The 19,983-nt window shown below is 46.0% G+C and overlaps 1 protein-coding gene across 4 annotated transcripts in view; it reads right to left on the reverse strand.

Moving 5' to 3' along the window:
* The window catches only part of SYNJ1 (synaptojanin 1), a 176,652-nt gene that overhangs the window by 102,636 nt on the left and 54,033 nt on the right, over positions 1-19,983 (reverse strand). For 3 of the 4 annotated variants that reach the window (XM_030202153.1, XM_030202151.1, XM_030202155.1), the window contains exons 9-12: positions 19,677-19,849; positions 18,617-18,698; positions 5,411-5,563; positions 2,105-2,270 (exon numbers count right to left, since the gene is read on the reverse strand). In XM_030202153.1, the coding sequence (XP_030058013.1) occupies positions 2,105-2,270; positions 5,411-5,563; positions 18,617-18,698; positions 19,677-19,849 (574 nt within the window). The remainder of the gene's footprint in view (positions 1-2,104; positions 2,271-5,410; positions 5,564-18,616; positions 18,699-19,676; positions 19,850-19,983) is intronic. The other variant, XM_030202152.1, reaches the window with a different exon arrangement.

Genomic DNA, 19,983 nt, shown 5'->3' on the forward strand with positions numbered 1-19,983 from the left:
TTATTGTGCACTCTGTGAAACCCATCATTAAGGGTTTCACGAGCACTTACCTGCAAGTTTAACACAGTTTTACTGTGGGACAGCCATGCAGAGAGGGGTTCCACACAGGTGTTAACTCACACACAAATTCTTACTGCTGACTGCATTAAAATGCATGTTAATGTGGTCAGTAGCTATCCCACGGCCATGCAGGAAAAAATTTTTATTCCCTGTACATTGTGCACGGGAAGCTTTGTGCCAGGTCTGGGGCAGCGTAGAAGGGCTAGTTGAGAGGTATGGGTGTCTAGCAGCACACCTTCTCTCAATCCAACTCCAACCACCCTGCCTTGGATTGCTTTTGTACCTGCAAAGGACACCAACCCTAGACCTGGCCTCCCACCCTCCCTGACACCCCATCTCCAAAGTAAAATGTAAAATACCAGGTGATCAAGTTGGGCCCCAATCTGTCCCCCCTCACCGTCATCAGCAGCACAAAAAATCCTTTATATGGTACGATGCACCATACAGCGCAGGGCACCACCATCTTGAACATCATTGTGCCAAAAGCATTTCTTCTGACTTGAGGTAAAGGTGGTAAGGTTTGGGGGGGGGCTTGAAAATGAGGTCGGGGGTGCCCCTAGACACCAGGGAGGTTTCTTCTATATTTAGGGGTAGGCGAGTCAGGGTGAGGGTAAAAGGCATCCAGAGATTTTGGTGTGTTGATGTGGGGGGTGGGGGCCACTAGACTACTTGGGGAGACAGAGAGGCTGTTAGGACCTGATTAGGTTGGGGTGGGGGGGAGGCTACTAGACTACCAGGGATAGGGGCCCCTGCAGAAAGCTATGGTTTTTTTTTAATGTCACCCTTCCTGCCAGCCTGAGTCAATCACCTCTCAGACACTGACAGGAAAAGTGACATTTAGCAATGAACTATGGATTACTGTGGCAGTAATTTGTAAGGCCCATTTCAAGGCCCATCGCTTTTGGCGCCTAACCACCTTCCCCATTCCTGTTACCTACACTGACTACGTAGTCTGTTACCGTTAGATTGTAAGCTCTCTTGAGCAGGGACTGTCCCTCCCCGTGTTTAAACTTGTACAGCGCTGCGTAACCCTGGCAGCGCTATAGAAATGCTAAGTAGTAGTAGTAGTAGTAAGCTAACTGATTATAGAATGCCGTTGTATTTTTTGCAGTAATTTTGCTATAGAGTGTGGGCTCTACTGTGAGGCTTTCTGCATGGGGTCCTTCAGCATACTTTACATACATATACAATAGAATCTTAACTAAGACAGTGCTGAGTCTTAGTATGTTTATGCTGTAAAAACCACCACATCTCAAATGATAACTATTTACTAAAGATCACAGAGAATATAGGCAAGTTTACTTTCTTTTTAAAATCTTAATTTACTAGGCTAACAATCTAGTCAGTCAGATTTTCCTTCGTACATGAAAAGTGATCTGTGTAGCTAAAAAAAATTTTAACTGGTTGCATCTCCCACAGAAAACTGCTTGAACCGATAAAAGTTTGATCAACTGGTGCTAATTCTGCAAGTTTTCTGAAGACATATTCCCCAGGTTCAACATAATCAGAATTATCCCTTACTATTATAAGATCCAAGAGACTCTAATTACATCTTATCTTTCATATTTACTACTGATTAATTATTACTTATATCCTACTTCAATACCCATTGTTGTTTAACTGTTATTTTTCTTATTCTGCTAAATTTGAAAAGTAGTACCTCTTGCATTGTAACTTACTACAATATTTTTGTAAGCCATTTTGAGCCATCAGTGGGAAAAGTTGGGATACAAATGTGATAAATAAATGTCATATATGAATGTGTACTTTTCTGCCTGGTTATCGTAAAGAGGACTGGGTCTGGAAAGCACTCCTGAATGAAATTTAACTTGCAGTTTAATATAGGGCTCCCAAGAAAAAGAATTAGATTTAACGAGAACACATTCCAAATGAAAGTGACCTTTTTCCTAAAACTGTCTTGAAATGTAGGCAAGCACTGAATTAGTGGAAATCATTAAAGTGTTGCTTCAGGTAGCAGATTATAGTTAAATGATACTGGCGTCAACAAAGCAAATTTATTTACTTTATGTTTCATCTCACATACCATGTAAACTTCCAGTGGTTAACAAGGCTCGTGCTTTATCTGCTAAATCGCTATTTAGCGTACTCCCCAATAGCAAAACATCAATTGCTTCCTGTTTAGAGCTATCAAAAAAATTACTCTGAATGGTCCTGGTGACAGAACGAGCACCGTCCTTTAGCTTTCCACCCTGGTACAAAGGAATGAGCAGAGAAATGCTGTAAGTCGGAAACTGAGGGTAAAATACAAACATGAATCCTTAAATCTACAAATGGTCATACTACAATGCAATAATCATAGCAGTTTAAACTACTTTTAAGATCTGTGTCTTGCCATGGGCTTTTCCTATTGCTTACTTTAATTAAATGCATCAAAACAGACTGTCAAATTATTCAAAATGTAATCTGATAAAATGCTCATGATTAGTTTATGTAGATCTCAGTGAGTCATTTATTTTATTTTGACAGCAAACTTTTTTGTATAGTAGTGTTATTGCAGAACGGTTAAATATATGTTAATAGAGCCCAACATTCAGAGAGCTGGGAATTAGGTAAGTTATCCAAAAAAAAGTCTACTGTTAAATATATCTGAATAACTTCAGGACAGCCTTTTCCTTCTTCACTAAACAGAGATTTACTCTAATTTTATCCACCTAGCAATGAAGATCAGTGCTGGCCAGACAGAATTTAGCCCCACCCCAGAGGCATGTCCTGCTCAGCCTTTTGCCTGTAAATATATGCGGCCTGCTCAAAATAGTCTCTTAGTTAATACGTGATTTGAGAACATCCCTCATAAGCATGAAGATACAAGTCATTAAATATGCCTGCCTTTTATTATGAAATACAGTAAACCAACAGTACCAGTATGGATGTTCACTTCTTCAACAATTTAGACTTCCTTTGAAGACTAACAAAAATTTAATTTGAAATTTACGTGTGATAAACACATAGGATCATAAGTCATATCACTTTACACTTTGAACTAGTATCAATGAATTAAAAGTTTCCGACTTTAGGGCTGGATTCAAAGATTTTTGGAGGGTCATTGTGCCATCTATTAAAAAAAAATACAAAAAATCCTGATCTGGCTTAATATATATGGGAAAAAATGATCGATTTTTCCTCTACATCTTTAAACGTGAACTAATACGGCTAATACACCACTCCCTCTACATCTGAAACATCAGACGTTGGTTGTGCTGGCATGCATTTAAAAAGATATAAACCGTGCTCCCCTAGCACCGGTGCGAGTCAACTCTCAAAAGCTAAGCAAAGAAAGGGCTGGCTAGTTTTTTGGATGGCACAATACTGGGAAAAGCAATGCTGTGATTTGCTGAAGGCAATGGTAAACCACTGCACTACTTTGCAAAGAAAACAAACCACTGTCACATGGCGGGCCATGACCAAAGTCTGTGACTATAAATAGGGTATGTACCGCCACCACCAAACTGTGCTCAAGATCATTTTAATATATTAACATGATCAAAAAACAAACTCACCGTTCACAAATTGAAAGGAACCCAGAGAAGCAAAAGAAAAGTAGTCAAATAATTAGAAGGCAGCACATTTCTTAAGTAGCATACATTTCTAGTTAAAAATTTGTTCATAATAACGTAAAATAACCTGTACAGTCCCAGTTCCTGGTAATCACAATTGGGAGTATTAGCAAAGAATTTACACAAAACAAGTAAGCTAGATTTTGTTGCGGTAAAGAAAGGTATATCCATAAAAACCTTCTCTTCCTCTCCCTTCTTGCATTAATAACTACTGAGAAGTTGAAAAGCAGGATCATCTCGCTGTATTGTGCAGTATTTCATATATATGGCACCCTGTCAAAAGAAACCAGACAAAAAAGTTCCAAAGAAAAAAAGTTCCCGACATAAAAGTCCCTGACAAAATAGACTCCTGACAAAAGGGCCTGATGAAATAGATTTACTGAGAAAGTCCACGGCTTGTCACTTGAAAGTCCTGGCACCTGCCTACGGCTTGACTTCACTATCCACCCTTGGTATCTAGTGAGAATCATAAATCTGCTTGACAAGATAATCCAGCTTGATTAAGGAGGTTTCCCTGCCCTGTTTTGTGTAGAGTCTATTTTGTCTTGGGTTTTTTGGGGGGAGGGTTTTTTTTTGTCATGGACTGTTTTGGTTTTAGTCTGTTTTGTTGGTTTTTTTTTGTCATGGCCTATTATGTTGGGGTGCCCACATATACCTATGGGGGAGGGGCATCTATGGAACAAATGCATCTACTGAATGCTTATTTTATAAAGGCAATGCAGATATCTATTTGCCTTTATGAATAGGTACCTAGATTAATCTCCAGTCGCACATAAATGCTCTCACACAAAGTTACACCTGCAGTGAACTGCTAAGAACCTGCACATATGCCTGTGTTTTATAACACATGTGTGAGAAGTGGCCCTGCCCCATCTTTGCCTATTTTCTAACCCCAGGAACACCTACCCATATAATCACATATAAAATATACATGCATTGATAGCACACTCCTATGCGTGCGTACCCTCCGGCAATGTATTCTGCTTTCACATGAATAATCTGAAGGCAAACCAGGGATACAATGTTATTCAGTTTATGCTTTCCTTCTGCTGAATTTTTCCCTTTTTGTACCTTATACTAATGCCATTAACTCTTGGTTTTTAAAGAGGGAATATAAGCACAGTTAACCTTTAACACTTGGGTGTCTGATTAACCCAGCAGCACCCAATGGAAAATAATGAGCATTGCAAGGTAAGAGGAGCTTCAAAAATGTAAACTCTATGCACCGTATTGGGAACAAAATAAAAGCAGAAAGCAACAGGGATACAGTCATGATTGTTTTAAAACTTAATTTTGTTCATTCAAAACAGAGGTTTTGCTAGTTCAGTTGTGCTATGAGGGAAAAGATTTCGAGTAATGGCTAAAAAACTCTCTGTTTCATGAACACCACTATTTTCCAGGCAGCATATCTGAACTACTGAGATGCAGACAACAGTATAGCAATGGAACATATACTGCCTGCCACTTAAACATATGATGGCACCCAGGAACACCCCATGATATGTAGCTTGGAAATAAAAGGGTGAATGTTTTTGCACCAATCTGGCCTCCAGAGACCTTGCAAAGGTTTAGAGATATCTAACTAAAGAGGAAGAACCCTGGAAATAATTAGTGACACTGTGTGAATGATGAAAGAACTGTATTCTTTTAAGAAATAAAGATGAAACTCGTCACTGAATTGGGAAATACAAGAGACAGAAGCCTTAATGTGTTTAATACATCGGAAACTACATTTTCAGATGCCTACATAAAGTATACTATTAAACAAGCTTTACCTTAGCCTTTCCTTCAAGAGCTCCGGTACCTGCATAGATTTTACTGATAGAATCTCCATTTACAGACCACATGGAACGGAAAACTTCCTGAAATCGAGTAGCCAGCTGTGGCTTATCAGTTAAGCCCAGAACTTCCAGCTGTTTTACTAACCTCTGTAATGATTTAAGAAGTATTTGTAATGAACTTTACTCAAAAGGCACAGTAGCAAGTTTCAACTTGTTTTGCATTCTAATATCAAATGAGGCCAAGCTAGGATAAGCGTGTATTCATAACAGCTTCACAATGCCCTAAATTGCATTAGTGAAAAATCTGTTTCTTACTAAAAGGTCAGTTATTTCAATATTTATCCCAAACATTTTGCAACTCTATTCTTTCTTATCTAAATTGTAGTTCTACCCATTTTTCCTTTGTCATATCTTGTTTTTCTCCCCTCTCTTAATTTTAGATTGCAAGCCATGTGATGAACGGGATAGTAAATCCCTAATAAACCTGGAGACCTTGATCATTTTAGTAGGGCAAACAAGCATGCAAGCCAAGCCCTACTTTGCCTCCCAGCCACTGCTCTAAGTTCATGTGTAACATCAGTGGTGGCGCCGACATAGTTCCCTGCCTCCCACTAAGCCCATACAGGGCTAGAGTCCCTGTGGAGATTGATGGTTTTTTTATTTTTTTTTGTTTGCTGACACTATCATTGTCCCAAATGTGGATTTTGTAAACCTACTAGATGGTCATGACCCAAGATTTGAGAATGTGCCAACAGAGTTAAAACATACATTTGGAGGGTAATTTTATAAGGGGACACAGTTTAAAAGGCAAAGTATGCACCTACTTAGGCATTATTTTATAAAGACAAGTAGGTGTCTACATGTTGCAGAAACTATATCTACACTGCCGGTGCAGACATTTACACGAACTCCAGGGTAGGTGTAAAATTTCAAGCATATTTTAAATTGTATTTTTATTTAAAATGGTTATAGTTTACTATAAAGACTGCAGATGTTTGACTCTCCTTCTTCTCCTTCCTTCTCAGAAGTTTCTACTGAGGAAACTGCCCTTCTTCTTTCCTCCTCTAAATGTACTACCTGTTCCTCTGATCCCATCCCCACTTATCTACTTAACACCATCTCTCCTACTATTATCCCTGTCATCTGTCACATCCTTAATCTTTCACTCTCCACTGCAACTGTTCCTACGGCCTTTAAACATGCTGTTGTCACTCCACTCCTTAAAAAACCCTCACTTGACCCTACCTGTCCCTCCAACTATCGCCCCATCTCCCTTTCCTCTCTAAATTACTTGAACGTGTCGTTCACCGCCGTTGTCTTGACTTTCTTTCTTCACAACCTATTCTTGACCCACTCCAATCTGGTTTTCACCCTCTTCACGCTACTGAAACTGCACTTACCAAAGTCTCTAATGACCTGCTACTGGCTAAATCCAGAGGTCTCTATTCTATCCTTGTCCTTCTTGACCTATCTGCTGCTTTCAACACTGTTGACCACAGTATACTCCTAGATATGCTGTCCTCGCTTGGATTCCAGGGCCTTATTCTTTCCTGGTTCTCCTCTTACCTCTTGTCGTTCTTTCAGTGTTCACTCTGGTGGATCCTCTTCAACTTCCATTCCGCTTTCAGTTGGTGTGCCTCAGGGTTCTGTCCTTGGACCCCTCCTTTTCTCCATCTATACCTCTTCCCTTTGTACCCTGATTTCATCCCATGGCTTTCAATACCATCTTTACGCTGATGACTCTCAGATCTACATCTCCACCCCTGAAATCTCAACCTTGATCCAGGACAAAATTTCATCCTGCTTGTCCGACATTGCTGCTTGGATGTCTCAATGTCATCTAAAGCTAAACATGACCAAAACTGAACTTCTCATTTTTCCCCCTAAACCCACCTCCCCTCTTTCTCTATCAATGGCTCTCACATCCTCCCTGTCTCCTCGGCTCATAACCTTGGAGTCATCTTTGATTCTTCTCTCTCCTTCTCTGCACATATTCAACAGATCGCCAAAACCTGTCATTTCTTTATCTACAACATTAGCAAAATTCGCCCCTTCCTTTCTGAATACACTACCAGAACCCTTGTCCACACCCTTGACGCCTCTCGCTTGGACTACTGCAATTTACTATTCACTGGTCGTCCGCTCAGCCATCTCTCTCCTCTCCAATCTGTTCAGAATTCTGCGGCACAACTTATTTTCCGCCAGAATCGTTACACCCACACTAGCCCACTCCTCAAGTCACTTCACTGGCTCCCTTTCTGTTTCCGCCAACAGTTTAAACTTCTCTTACTGACCTTTAAATGCATCCACTCTGCAGCCCCCCATTACCTCTCAACTCTCATCTCTCCCTACATTCTTCCCCGTGAACTCTGCTCACTGGACAAATCTCTCTTGTCGTCCCCCTTCTCCTCTACTGCTAACTCCAGGCTTCGTTCCTTTTCTCTTGCGGCACCTTATGCCTGGAATAAACTTCCTGAACCTATACGTCTAGCTCCATCTCTACCTATTTTCAAATCTATGCTGAAAACGCACCTTTTCACTGCTGCTTTTAACTCCTAGTCATTACTCAGTTGCCCTCCCTTGTCCCTTCCGTCCTTCCTTCTCACCCAGTACTTCCCTCACCCATAACTGTCTTGTCTGTCTGTATTTTTAGACTGTAAGCTCTTTTGAGCAGGGACTGTCTTTGTATCAGGTGTTCAGCGCTGTGTGCGTCTGGTAGCGCTATACAAATGCTAATAATAATAATAATCTTACAACTAGCAGTTGCACATTGCAAAGAATTATGAATCAAGTACAAAACCAACAAACCCCTTCCCCCCACTAGATTAGTACATTTTATAATTTATATGCATACATGTGTGCTCTGCCTACACTCCTACTCTGTCCCTGTACATGTCTACTGGCAAAGTACACACCATCATGTCATTTTATAAGTACAAAAATGACTATATAAAATTACACCCTTAAAGTGATCTAGAATCAAATCATGCAATGGATATTAAAATAGGTGTGATCTTGTACATCTTGTATCAATCTGCTCATTTTTGATTGGGGCATAAATTTAGAAATATTTAAATCCATTTGAAAGGTTATGCAGATATACAGATAACATATATTTATTTATATTTGTGTATACCTTGAAGTCTGAATTACTCTGGGCAAATTAGTCATAATTATATAGAATTGGCTCACCAATGAAGAAAGGAGAAATTATGTCTTACCTGTTCCATTAGTGCTTCACACTATTTCAGAACCTATAGGTAGTTATGTCCATCAACTAGCAGATGGGAGATAGAAAACACTGAAGCAAGGTGCAATTATTAGCTGTGTGAGGCTCCGCAGTTCTTCAGTATTCACATAGACAAGCAGTGTGGAAAAAGACAGGACTAAACAATCACCTCACACAATAGCAACCATCTGAACTTAACAACAAGTACTATACAACAGCCCTCCCCTCAGCTACAAAAGCGGTCCTCCTCAATAAGAACCGAAGAGCGGGGGCACTAAGGAGAAGACCCACAACAGGAGTGTAGGAGCAAAACAAGCACTATATGTGTTCCTATATAACAAAGATATATGGGATTCTAGCATGGCACTATCCAGCATTAATAACCCGAAGTAAAAAATACAGACTCAAACTGACTTTGCATACAAAGACTGTTGACAAGGGTCCCGATAACCTTGTTATTCTAGCACATCATCAGCATTGATATCATGGCCAGAACTGCCAAGGACTCTTGGAATTACCCTTGCAGCTGAAGAGACACTGTGGTTGGCAAATTGCACATTGTTTATGAAACCCTGGCTTCTTGTCAAAGTGACTCCTTCAATGCAGTGCCAGTGAGACAATCAGTTGTCCCTTGAAGCCACAATATTTGGGGTAAACAGTGATGTGTGCGTCATCCCCCAATGCCAGAATATACGTCATTAGCACAGCTGTAGGCCACGATTTCTAAAAGGGGCTCTTATATGAGGCAAAGGAGCAGAACTGCGTTGAATCTGACTGACCTTCTGAAGAACACAACGTTATCTAGAAGTCTGCATCAGGTTGTGTATGTGCCACATACATTTGTATAAGTGCTGTGGATTCAGTGTGACTTAGGAGTCTAGTTAGGGATTTATGTGTGTTTACTCTGAGCTGTTTCTATGTTAAGATTTCCTGTGTCTTTATTCTTGCCTTCTTTGCACATTATCTTTGCTACTATTGTAAATAAATACACAATTTTTATAATACTTGGTTGTGGAGTTAGTTCTTTCTATTATTTAGGGCATAGTGAGCTTGGATCTAAGGATAAGAGGGAACACATTTGCTCCCGACACTTCACTCACTAAGGCTGGTATTAGCATAAATTCTAAAAAGAATAGGCCTTTGGTAAGTGTCAGGCACCCCAATAACACCCCAAAAGGGTTGTATCTGTATGCAATAACACCTCAAAAAGGGTTATGTTTGTATGCACCCACAGGAGTATTCAAACTCTTCTTCCTAGGAAATCAACAGAACACATGGGAGAGGCTTCTGGAATAGTGTGAAGGACTAATGGAAAGAAAAACTATCAGGTAAGACACAATTTCTCCTTCCATGGCGTTCTTCCCACTATTCCAGAACCTGTACGATATCCAAAAGCAATCCCCACTAAAGGCAGGAGGACATAAGCACCGATGCCTGCAGCATCTAAAATCCAAATACCATTTTGGAACAAACTGACATCCACTCTGTAATGCCTAGCAAAGTCATGGCCTTACAGATATCTTCAGGTGAAACCAACTGCGTCTCTACTCAAGCAGTCACCACCCACCTGGTCGAATGCACCCATAAAGGAGCCAACGGCTGCTTGCCTGCAAAGAGGTAGGCTGACCAGATGATCTCCTTCAACTATCTGGCAATAGTGGTCTTAGATACTGCCAAGCCCCGTTTCTGTCTGCTGAACAGGACAAAAGAGCCTGTCCAATCTTCTGAATTCATTGGTAACTTCCAAATACTGGAGAAGAATAGATCTAACATCCAAGACTCTCAAAGAAGAATACTGAGCCCCATAGTTGTCTCTGCGAAAGGAAAGGGCTCTACTAACCGATTAATGTTAAACGAAAATACCACTTTCGGGAGAAAGGAAGGATCTGCCCTGAACGAGACTCCTGCCTCTGTAAATCTAAGAAAAGGGTTGCGACAGCAAAGGGCCTGCAGTTCAGAAACACAATGTGTGGAGGCAATCACCACTAACACCGTCTTCACCAGTAGGTCCTTCAGGGAGGCATTCTTTAACAGCTTAAATGGTGTTTTTTTTGGAGGGACTAGAGCACCAAGTTGAGATTCCAGTCTGGACAGATGGGACAAACAGGCAGCCATAGATGCCCTATCCCTTTTAAAAACTGCACCATGTCCAGGTTTGATGCCAATGCAGCCTGCTGCAACCAGCCTCTGAAGCACACCAGTGCTGCCACCTGAACCTTCAGTGTCTCAAGCGCTAAACCCTTTTGGCCAGATTGGAGAAAGGCTATCTGAAATGTTCTCCAGACTCTGGTGTAAGCAGAAGAGGTAGAACGCTTCCTATTTTGCAACAAGGTAGCAATGACCAAATCAGAATAACCCTTACTTCTTGAATGCGCTCTCTCAATGGCCAAGCCATAAGACCAAAGAGGGATGGATCCTCCATCAGCACTGGCCCTTGTCACAGCAAGCCTCGACCCTGAGAAAGCAGAAGTGGTTGGCTGTCCAGAAGGCGAACCAAGTCTGCAGACCACGGTTTCCTTGGCCAATCTGGGGCCACTAGAAAGACGATAGCCTTACATCCCATAGGCCACGGTGGAAAGACATACAGCATCTCATCCTTTCGCTGCTCCCGAAGGACAGCATCGAGGCCTTGAGAGTTTCGGTCCTTGCAATGGTTGAAGAATTTGGATATTCTGGCATTCTTACTGGCAGCCATCAAGTCCAGAGAGGCGATCCCTGCTGCCACACTATCATCCAACACACCTCGTCCAACAGTTCCCACTCCCCTAGGTCTAAGGAGTTCCTGCTGAGAAAATCTGCCTGCACATTCAGGGAGCCTGTAATGTGAACCACCGACAAGCACAGAAGATGCCTCTCTGCTCAGGAAGCAGCGCCCCTTCTTCCAAGAGCTCTCACAGAGAAGGTGCCTGTGAAATAACAGAGGCTTTCTCCAAAGGACGATGAGGAGGAGAAGATCCCCACTCAGACTCCTCCTGTAGTCCCATCTGGGAGAGCTTAGGAGCAGACTGACTAGAGAAGGATGGGGTTTGGGATGATCTGGCCTGTCCCTGCCTTAACAGATAAGCCTGGAGGAGTAAAAGGCCCAATTCTGGAGAAAACATGCCCCCCCCCCCCCGAGTCTGGTCTGCCTGCCCAAAAGACGCCAAAACTGAAGCAGAAGACTTTGCGGGAAAAGCCACACTGTGATCTTCCCTGTGCTTCCACTGTGCCCAGTCGACACAGGACGGGGTGGAGTGGAGGGGTGGGGAAGACTGATGGATTCAGGAGACCTCCAGATATGAACACCTGAGGAGCAAGACCTCTGCAGTGCTCAACTGGGAGCCAGCTGGTTAACTGGACCAGGAGATAACAATCAGAACCTGGAGCTGCGAGCTATGACCATCTATCTGTGGGAGATAAATACTGAAGAGATGCAGAGCTTCACATAGTTTATAACCACATCTTGCTTCAGTGTTTTCTCTTTCTACCTGCTGGTCGATGGGCGTAACTACCCATAGATTATGAAATAGTGGGAAGGACGCTATGGAAAAAAACATGTTACGTTCAAAAACAAAAATATCAACAAAGGTCCATATATAAAGCGAATGCTACATACCTGTAGAAGGTATTCTCCGAGGACAGCAGGCTGATTGTTCTCACTGATGGGTGACGTCCACGGCAGCCCCTCCAATCGGAAACTTCACTAGCAAAGTCCTTTGCTAGCCCTCGCGCGCCCGCGCGCACCGCGCATGCGCGGCCGTCTTCCCGCCCGAAACCGGCTCGAGCCGGCCAGTCCAGTATGTAGCAAGACAATACACTTCAAGGGAAGACACAACTCCAAAGGGGAGGCGGGCGGGTTTGTGAGAACAATCAGCCTGCTGTCCTCGGAGAATACCTTCTACAGGTATGTAGCATTCGCTTTCTCCGAGGACAAGCAGGCTGCTTGTTCTCACTGATGGGGTATCCCTAGCCCCCAGGCTCACTCAAAACAACAACATTGGTCAATTGGGCCTCGCAACGGCGAGGACATAACTGAGATTGACCTAAAAAATTTACCAACTAACTGAGAGTGTAGCCTGGAACAGAACAAACAGGGCCCTCGGGGGGTGGAGTTGGATCCTAAAGCCCAAACAGGTTCTGAAGAACTGACTGCCCGAACCGACTGTCACGTCGGGTATCCTGCTGCAGGCAGTAATGAGATGTGAATGTGTGGACAGATGACCACGTCGCAGCTTTGCAAATTTCCTCCATGGTGGCTGACTTCAAGTGGGCTACCGACGCTGCCATGGCTCTAACATTATGAGCCGTGACATGACCCTCAAGAGCCAGCCCAGCCTGGGCGTAAGTGAAGGAAATGCAATCTGCTAGCCAATTGGATATGGTGCGTTTCCCTACAGCCACTCCCCTCTTGTTGGGATCAAAAGAAACAAACAATTGGGCGGACTGTCTGTGGGGCTGTGTCCGCTCCAGATAGAAGGCCAATGCTCTCTTGCAGTCCAATGTGTGCAGCTGACGTTCAGCAGGGCAGGAATGAGGACGGGGAAAGAATGTTGGCAAGACAATTGACTGGTTCAGATGGAACTCCGACACAACCTTTGGCAGAAACTTAGGGTGAGTGCGGAGGACTACTCTGTTGTGATGAAATTTGGTGTAAGGGGCCTGGGCTACCAGGGCCTGAAGCTCACTGACTCTACGAGCCGAGGTAACTGCCACCAAGAAAATGACCTTCCAGGTCAAGTACTTCGGATGGCAGGAATTCAGTGGCTCGAAAGGAGGTTTCATCAGCTGGGTGAGAACGACATTGAGATCCCATGACACTGTAGGAGGCTTGACAGGGGGCTTTGACAAAAGCAAACCTCTCATGAAGCGAACAACTAAAGGCTGTCCTGAGATCGGCTTACCTTCCACTTGGTAATGGTATGCACTGATTGCACTAAGGTGAACCCTTACGGAGTTGGTCTTCAGACCAGACTCAGACAAGTGGAGAAGGTATTCAAGCAGGGTCTGTGTAGGACAAGAGGGAGGATCTAGGGCCTTGCTGTCACACCAGACGGCAAACCTCCTCCAATGAAAGAAGTAACTTCTCTTAGTGGAGTCTTTCCTGGAAGCAAGCAAGATGCGGGAGACACCCTCTGGCAGACCCAAAGAGGCAAAGTCTACGCCCTCAACATCCAGGCCGTGAGAGCCAGGGACTGGAGGTTGGGATGCAGCAGAGCCCCTTCGTCCTGCGTGATGAGGGTCGGAAAACACTCCAATCTCCACGGTTCTTCGGAGGATAACTCCAGAAGAAGAGGGAACCAGATCTGACGCGGCCAAAAGGGAGCAATCAGAATCATGGTGCCTCGGTCTTGCTTGAGTTTCAACAAAGTCTTCCCCACCAGAGGAATGGGAGGATAAGCATACAGCAGACCTTCCCCCCAATCCAGGAGGAAGGCATCCGACGCCAGTCTGCCGTGGGCCTGAAGCCTGGAACAGAACTGAGGGACCTTGTGGTTCACTTGAGATGCGAAGAGATCCACCAGGGGGGTGCCCCACGCCTGGAAGATCTGTCGCACCACACGGGAATTGAGCGACCACTCGTGAGGTTGCATAATCCTGCTCAACCTGTCGGCCAGACTGTTGTTTACGCCTGCCAGATATGTGGCTTGGAGCACCATGCCTTGACGGCGAGCCCAGAGCCACATGCTGACGGCTTCCTGACACAGGGGGCGAGATCCGGTGCCCCCCTGCTTGTTGACATAGTACATGGCAACCTGATTGTCTGTCTGAATTTGGATAATTTGGTGGGACAGCCGATCTCTGAAAGCCTTCAGAGCGTTCCAGATCGCTCGCAACTCCAGAAGATTGATCTGTAGATCGCTTTCTTGGAGGGACCACCTTCCTTGGGTGTGAAGCCCATCGACATGAGCTCCCCATCCCAGGAGAGACGCATCCGTGGTCAGCACTTTTTGAGGCTGAGGAATTTGGAAGGGACGTCCCAGAGTCAAATTGGAGCAAATCGTCCACCAATACAGGGATTCGAGAAAACTCGTGGACAGGTGGATCACGTCCTCTAGACCCCCGGCGGCCTGATACCACTGGGAGGCTAGGGTCCATTGAGCAGATCTCATGTGAAGGCGGGCCATGGGAGTCACATGAACTGTGGAAGCCATGTGGCCCAGCAATCTCAACATCTGCCGAGCTGTGATCTGCTGGGACGCTCGCACCCGCGAGACGAGGGACAACAAGTTGTTGGCCCTCGCCTCTGGGAGATAGGCGCGAGCCGTCCGAGAATCCAGCAGGGCTCCGATGAATTCGAGTTTCTGCACTGGGAGAAGATGGGACTTTGGGTAATTTATCACAAACCCCAGTAGCTCCAGGAGGCGAATAGTCATCTGCATGGACTGCAGGGCTCCTGCCTCGGATGTGTTCTTCACCAGCCAATCGTCGAGATATGGGAACACGTGCACCCCCAGCCTGCGAAGCGCCGCTGCTACCACAGCTAGGCACTTTGTGAACACCCTGGGCGCAGAGGCGAGCCCAAAGGGTAGCACACAGTACTGGAAGTGGCGTGCGCCCAGCTGAAATCGCAGATACTGTCTGTGAGCTGGCAGTATCGGGATGTGTGTGTAGGCATCCTTCAAGTCCAGAGAGCATAGCCAATCGTTTTGCTGAATCATGGGGAGAAGGGTGCCCAGGGAAAGCATCCTGAACTTTTCTTTTACGAGATATTTGTTCAGGGCCCTTAGGTCTAGGATGGGACGCATCCCCCCTGTTTTCTTTTCCACAAGGAAGTACCTGGAATAGAACCCCAGCCCTTCTTGCCCGGATGGCACGGGCTCGACCGCATTGGCGCTGAGAAGGGCGGAGAGTTCCTCTGCAAGTACCTGCTTGTGCTGGAAGCTGTAGGACTGAGCTCCCGGTGGACAATTTGGAGGTTGAGAGGCCAAATTGAGGGTGTATCCTTGCCGGACTATTTGGAGAACCCACTGATCGGAGGTTATAAGAGGCCACCTTTGGTGAAAAGCTTTCAACCTCCCTCCGACAGGCAGGTCGCCCGGCACTGACACTTGGATGTCGGCTATGCTCTGCTGGAGCCAGTCAAAAGCTCGCCCCTTGCTTTTGCTGGGGAGCCGCGGGGCCTTGCTGATTCGCACGCTGCTGACGAGAGCGAGCGCGCTGGGGCTTAGCCTGGGCCGCAGGCTGTCGGGAAGGAGGATTGTACCTACGCTTGCCAGAAGTATAGGGAACAGTCTTCCTTCCCCCGAAAAATCGTCTACCTGTAGAGGTAGAAGCTGAAGGCTGCCGGCGGGCGAACTTGTCAAATGCGGTGTCCCGCTGGTGGAGAGACTCTACCACCTGCTCGACTTTTTCGCCAAAAATGTTATCCGCACGGCAAGGCAAGTCCGTAATCCGCTGCTGGATTCTATTCTCCAGGTCGGCGGCACGCAGCCATGAGAGCCTGCGCATCACCACACCTTGAGCAGCGGCCCTGGACGCAACATCAAAAGTGTCATAAACTCCTCTGGCCAGGAATTTTCTGCACGCCTTCAGCTGCCTGACCACCTCCTGAAAAGGCTTGGCTTGCTCAGGGGGAAGAGCATCAACCAAGCCCGCCAACTGCCGCACATTATTCCGCATGTGTATGCTCGTGTAGAGCTGGTAAGACTGGATCTTGGACACGAGCATAGAGGAATGGTAGGCCTTCCTCCCAAAGGAGTCTAAGGTTCTAGCGTCCTTGCCCGGGGGCGCCGAAGCATGTTCCCTAGAACTCTTAGCCTTCTTTAGGGCCAAATCCACAACTCCAGAGTCATGAGGCAACTGAGTGCGCATCAGCTCTGGGTCCCCATGGATCCGGTACTGGGACTCGATCTTCTTGGGAATGTGGGGATTAGTTAATGGCTTGGTCCAGTTCGCAAGCAATGTCTTCTTCAGGACATGGTGCAAGGGAACAGTGGACGCTTCCTTAGGTGGAGAAGGATAGTCCAGGAGCTCAAACATTTCAGCCCTGGGCTCGTCCTCCACAACCACCGGGAAGGGGATGGCCGTAGACATCTCCCGGACAAGGAGGCAAAAGACAGACTCTCGGGAGGAGAAAGCTGTCTCTCAGGAGAGGGAGTGGGATCAGACGGAAGACCCCCAGACTCCTCGTCAGAGAAATATCTGGGATCTTCCTCTTCCTCCCACGAGGCCTCACCCTCGGTGTCAGACACAAGTTCACGGACCTGTGTCTGCAACCTCGCCCTGCTCGACTCCGTGGAACCCCGTCCACGATGGGGGCGTCGAGAGGTAGACTCCCTCGCCCGCATCGGCGAAGCTCCCTCCGCCGACGTAGTCGGGGAGCCTTCCTGGGAGGTGGCCGCGGTCGGTACCGCACGCGGTACCGACGTCGGGGACCTCAACCTGGGCGATGGGCCAGCCGGCGCCACGCTCGACGGTACCGGTGGCGCAAGCACCGCCGGTACCGGAGGGGTAGGGCGCAACAGCTCTCCCAGAATCTCTGGGAGAACGGCCCGGAGGCTCTCGTTTAGAGCGGCTGCAGAGAAAGGCTGAGAGGTCGATGCAGGCGTCGACGTCAGTACCTGTTCCGGGCGTGGAGGCTGTTCCGGGCTGTCCAGAGCGGAGCGCATCGACACCTCCTGAACAGAGGGTGAGCGGTCCTCTCGGTGCCGATGCCTGCTGGGTGCCGAATCCCTCGGCGACCCAGAGCTCTCGGTGCCGACATGGGGAGGAGACCGGTGTCGATGCTTCTTCGATTTCTTCCGAAGCATGTCACCGGAGCTCCCCGGCACCGACGAGGAGGACGTCGAATCCATCCGTCGCTTCCTCGGGGCCGAGACTGAAGAAGGTCGATCTCGGGGGGGCTGTACCGCAGGAGCCCTCAGGGTAGGCGGAGACCCACCCGAGGGCTCACCGCCACCAGCAGGGGAATGGACAGCCCTCACCTGCACTCCACCCGATGCACCACCGTCCGACGACATCAGCAGACGAGGTCCTGGTACCACCGACGTCGATGCAGCTATCCGATGTCTCGGCGCCGATGCAGAGGCCCGATGCCTCGATGCACTCGATGCAGGGGCGGCCGAGGAAGATGGTCTGGACGCTGACGACGTCGATGCACTCGAAGATCCCGGTGCCGATGCCGACGAAGAGCCCGAGAACAACACGTTCCACTGGGCTAGTCTCGCTACCTGAGTCCGCCTTTGAAGCAGGGAACACAGACTGCAGTTCTGAGGGCGGTGCTCGGCCCCCAGACACTGAAGACACGACGAGTGTCGATCAGTGAGCGAGATAACCCGGGCGCACTGGGTGCACTTCTTGAAGCCGCTGGAAGGCTTCGATGTCATGGGCGGAAAAATCACGCCGGCGAAATCAAAAGCCGAAATGGCGAAATTTGAAGCACCAAATTTAGAGGGAGAAAAAATCTCGACCGAGGCCGAAAAGAGGCCTACCCCGACGACGAAAGAAAACTTACCGGGGCAAAAAAGCTGGAAGTACGGGGAGGATTTACACGAAACCCGGCGGGGGGTTTCCGGAGCACTTCCCGACTAGGACAAAGCTTTCCCGAAGGAAAAAAACACGTTCAAAACAAATTGGACGCGCGAGGTCGACTTTCCGGGGCTCGACACGGCGAAAACACGACCGTACCGAGTGCGGACAAAAGAAGACTGGCCGGCTCGAGCCGGTTTCGGGCGGGAAGACGGCCACGCATGCGCGGTGCGCGCGGGCGCGCGAGGGCTAGCAAAGGACTTTGCTAGTGAAGTTTCCGATTGGAGGGGCTGCCGTGGACGTCACCCATCAGTGAGAACAAGCAGCCTGCTTGTCCTCGGAGAATTGCTATAGAATGTATGACTTCTGCTATTTATGTACTTCTTGTGTGGTTGACATTATGCATTCCGATTACATACAACATTCCTAAGGCAATACATCAGTGGTCAAGTAATCTACATTTAATAGGTTACAAAGCAACATCTGAAGCAATTTGTGGTTACAAGATTCTGAATTACAATTACCTCTAAACCAAAGAATGCCTGAACACTGTTAGTTCTATCCAGACAGTCCAAGCAGTTTGTTCTGATAGTACCACTCTGCGATCTGTGCCAAAAACACAAGAATACCAAAAGCAGTTTAAGTGGAAAGAGAAGCAAATTAGGACACCAAGATTAGATTGGCATCATGAATATATAATTTAAAAAAGATGGAATCTTACTGGCCCTGGAGTAGCAGTGGCCAACTAGATTCGTTACCATTCACACAGCTGTCAGATAGGAAAAGAACTAATTAAACCCAAATTTCTGCCAGAATACTAAAACAAGGTGGCCACCTGGAAACGAGTTTATTCTGTGCTTCCCAGTTTGAAGACTAACTGAATGATTGTCTAGTATGGTCTTGGCCAGTGGAGGTGGTTTTAGAAAACCATCTTTCTAGGACCTCAAAAGCGCAAGATGACAAACTGTACACTCCATTTTAAAAAGGTCTCTGCAGATGAAAGCACCAAACCTTTCTTAAAAGACCAATACAGGCCTTATTTTTAAACAGGTACTCATGAGTATATATGGGGGATGGGGGGGGGGAACAACTTTAAAACAGATCTCATGTAGAGTAATAACAGGCAGAAGTACAAGTAATAATCAAAATGGTCCATGAGTAAAAATGAAATGAAATGGGGCCAGCCTAACAGCTCAACAGGAGGGCTAGGCATTGCATGTAGGAGATAGGTTTGAGGACTGTAGGTGGAGGAGTCCCGCTCAGCTTAGAGGGAATAGTGTGTCTAAATGTGTATTTTTATAAAATACAATAACATCACAGCTCCACTTGAACTACAAACTCAGGAACGCCCATGCATAGATCATGTAAAAGTAGTGCAATTTTGCAGTATGTCTACTTCTTGTGTATGTATACCCATTTTCTTCATGTAAAACTTGCTTTACACGTAAAGTTGGCCCTGCTGAATGAATCTATGTCACCGCCATTTTCTCACCTGTGTGGTGTCAACTTTTGCTATGGTTGCTACACTAACTTATAATGCATATTTTTCATACTACACACATTATAAAAGTCAAACTCTCTCACCTCTGAACTCCATTTTTGTCACAATAAAAAAATCCAGACTCTAGTAAGAATTTGTGAACTTTAGGTTTGAGTATACTTTGCAGTTTATCTGCCTTGCCTCCTTTAACCATCTGATGGTAGTCAAAATTCACCATTAGGACATCAGCAACATGTTCGGATGCTTTTAAATGGCTCTGGAATAGAAAAAAAAAATACATGAACAATTTAAAACATTCCTTATAACAGTGTGTCACCAAAATTTCCACATATAAACTGTATTATTTTAGTCTACAATGCATTATCTTTTCCTTCATATTTGCATTTTTAA

Source organism: Microcaecilia unicolor, chromosome 4, assembly GCF_901765095.1.
Source record: "Microcaecilia unicolor chromosome 4, aMicUni1.1, whole genome shotgun sequence".
Classification (NCBI taxonomy): Eukaryota; Metazoa; Chordata; class Amphibia; order Gymnophiona; family Siphonopidae; genus Microcaecilia; species Microcaecilia unicolor.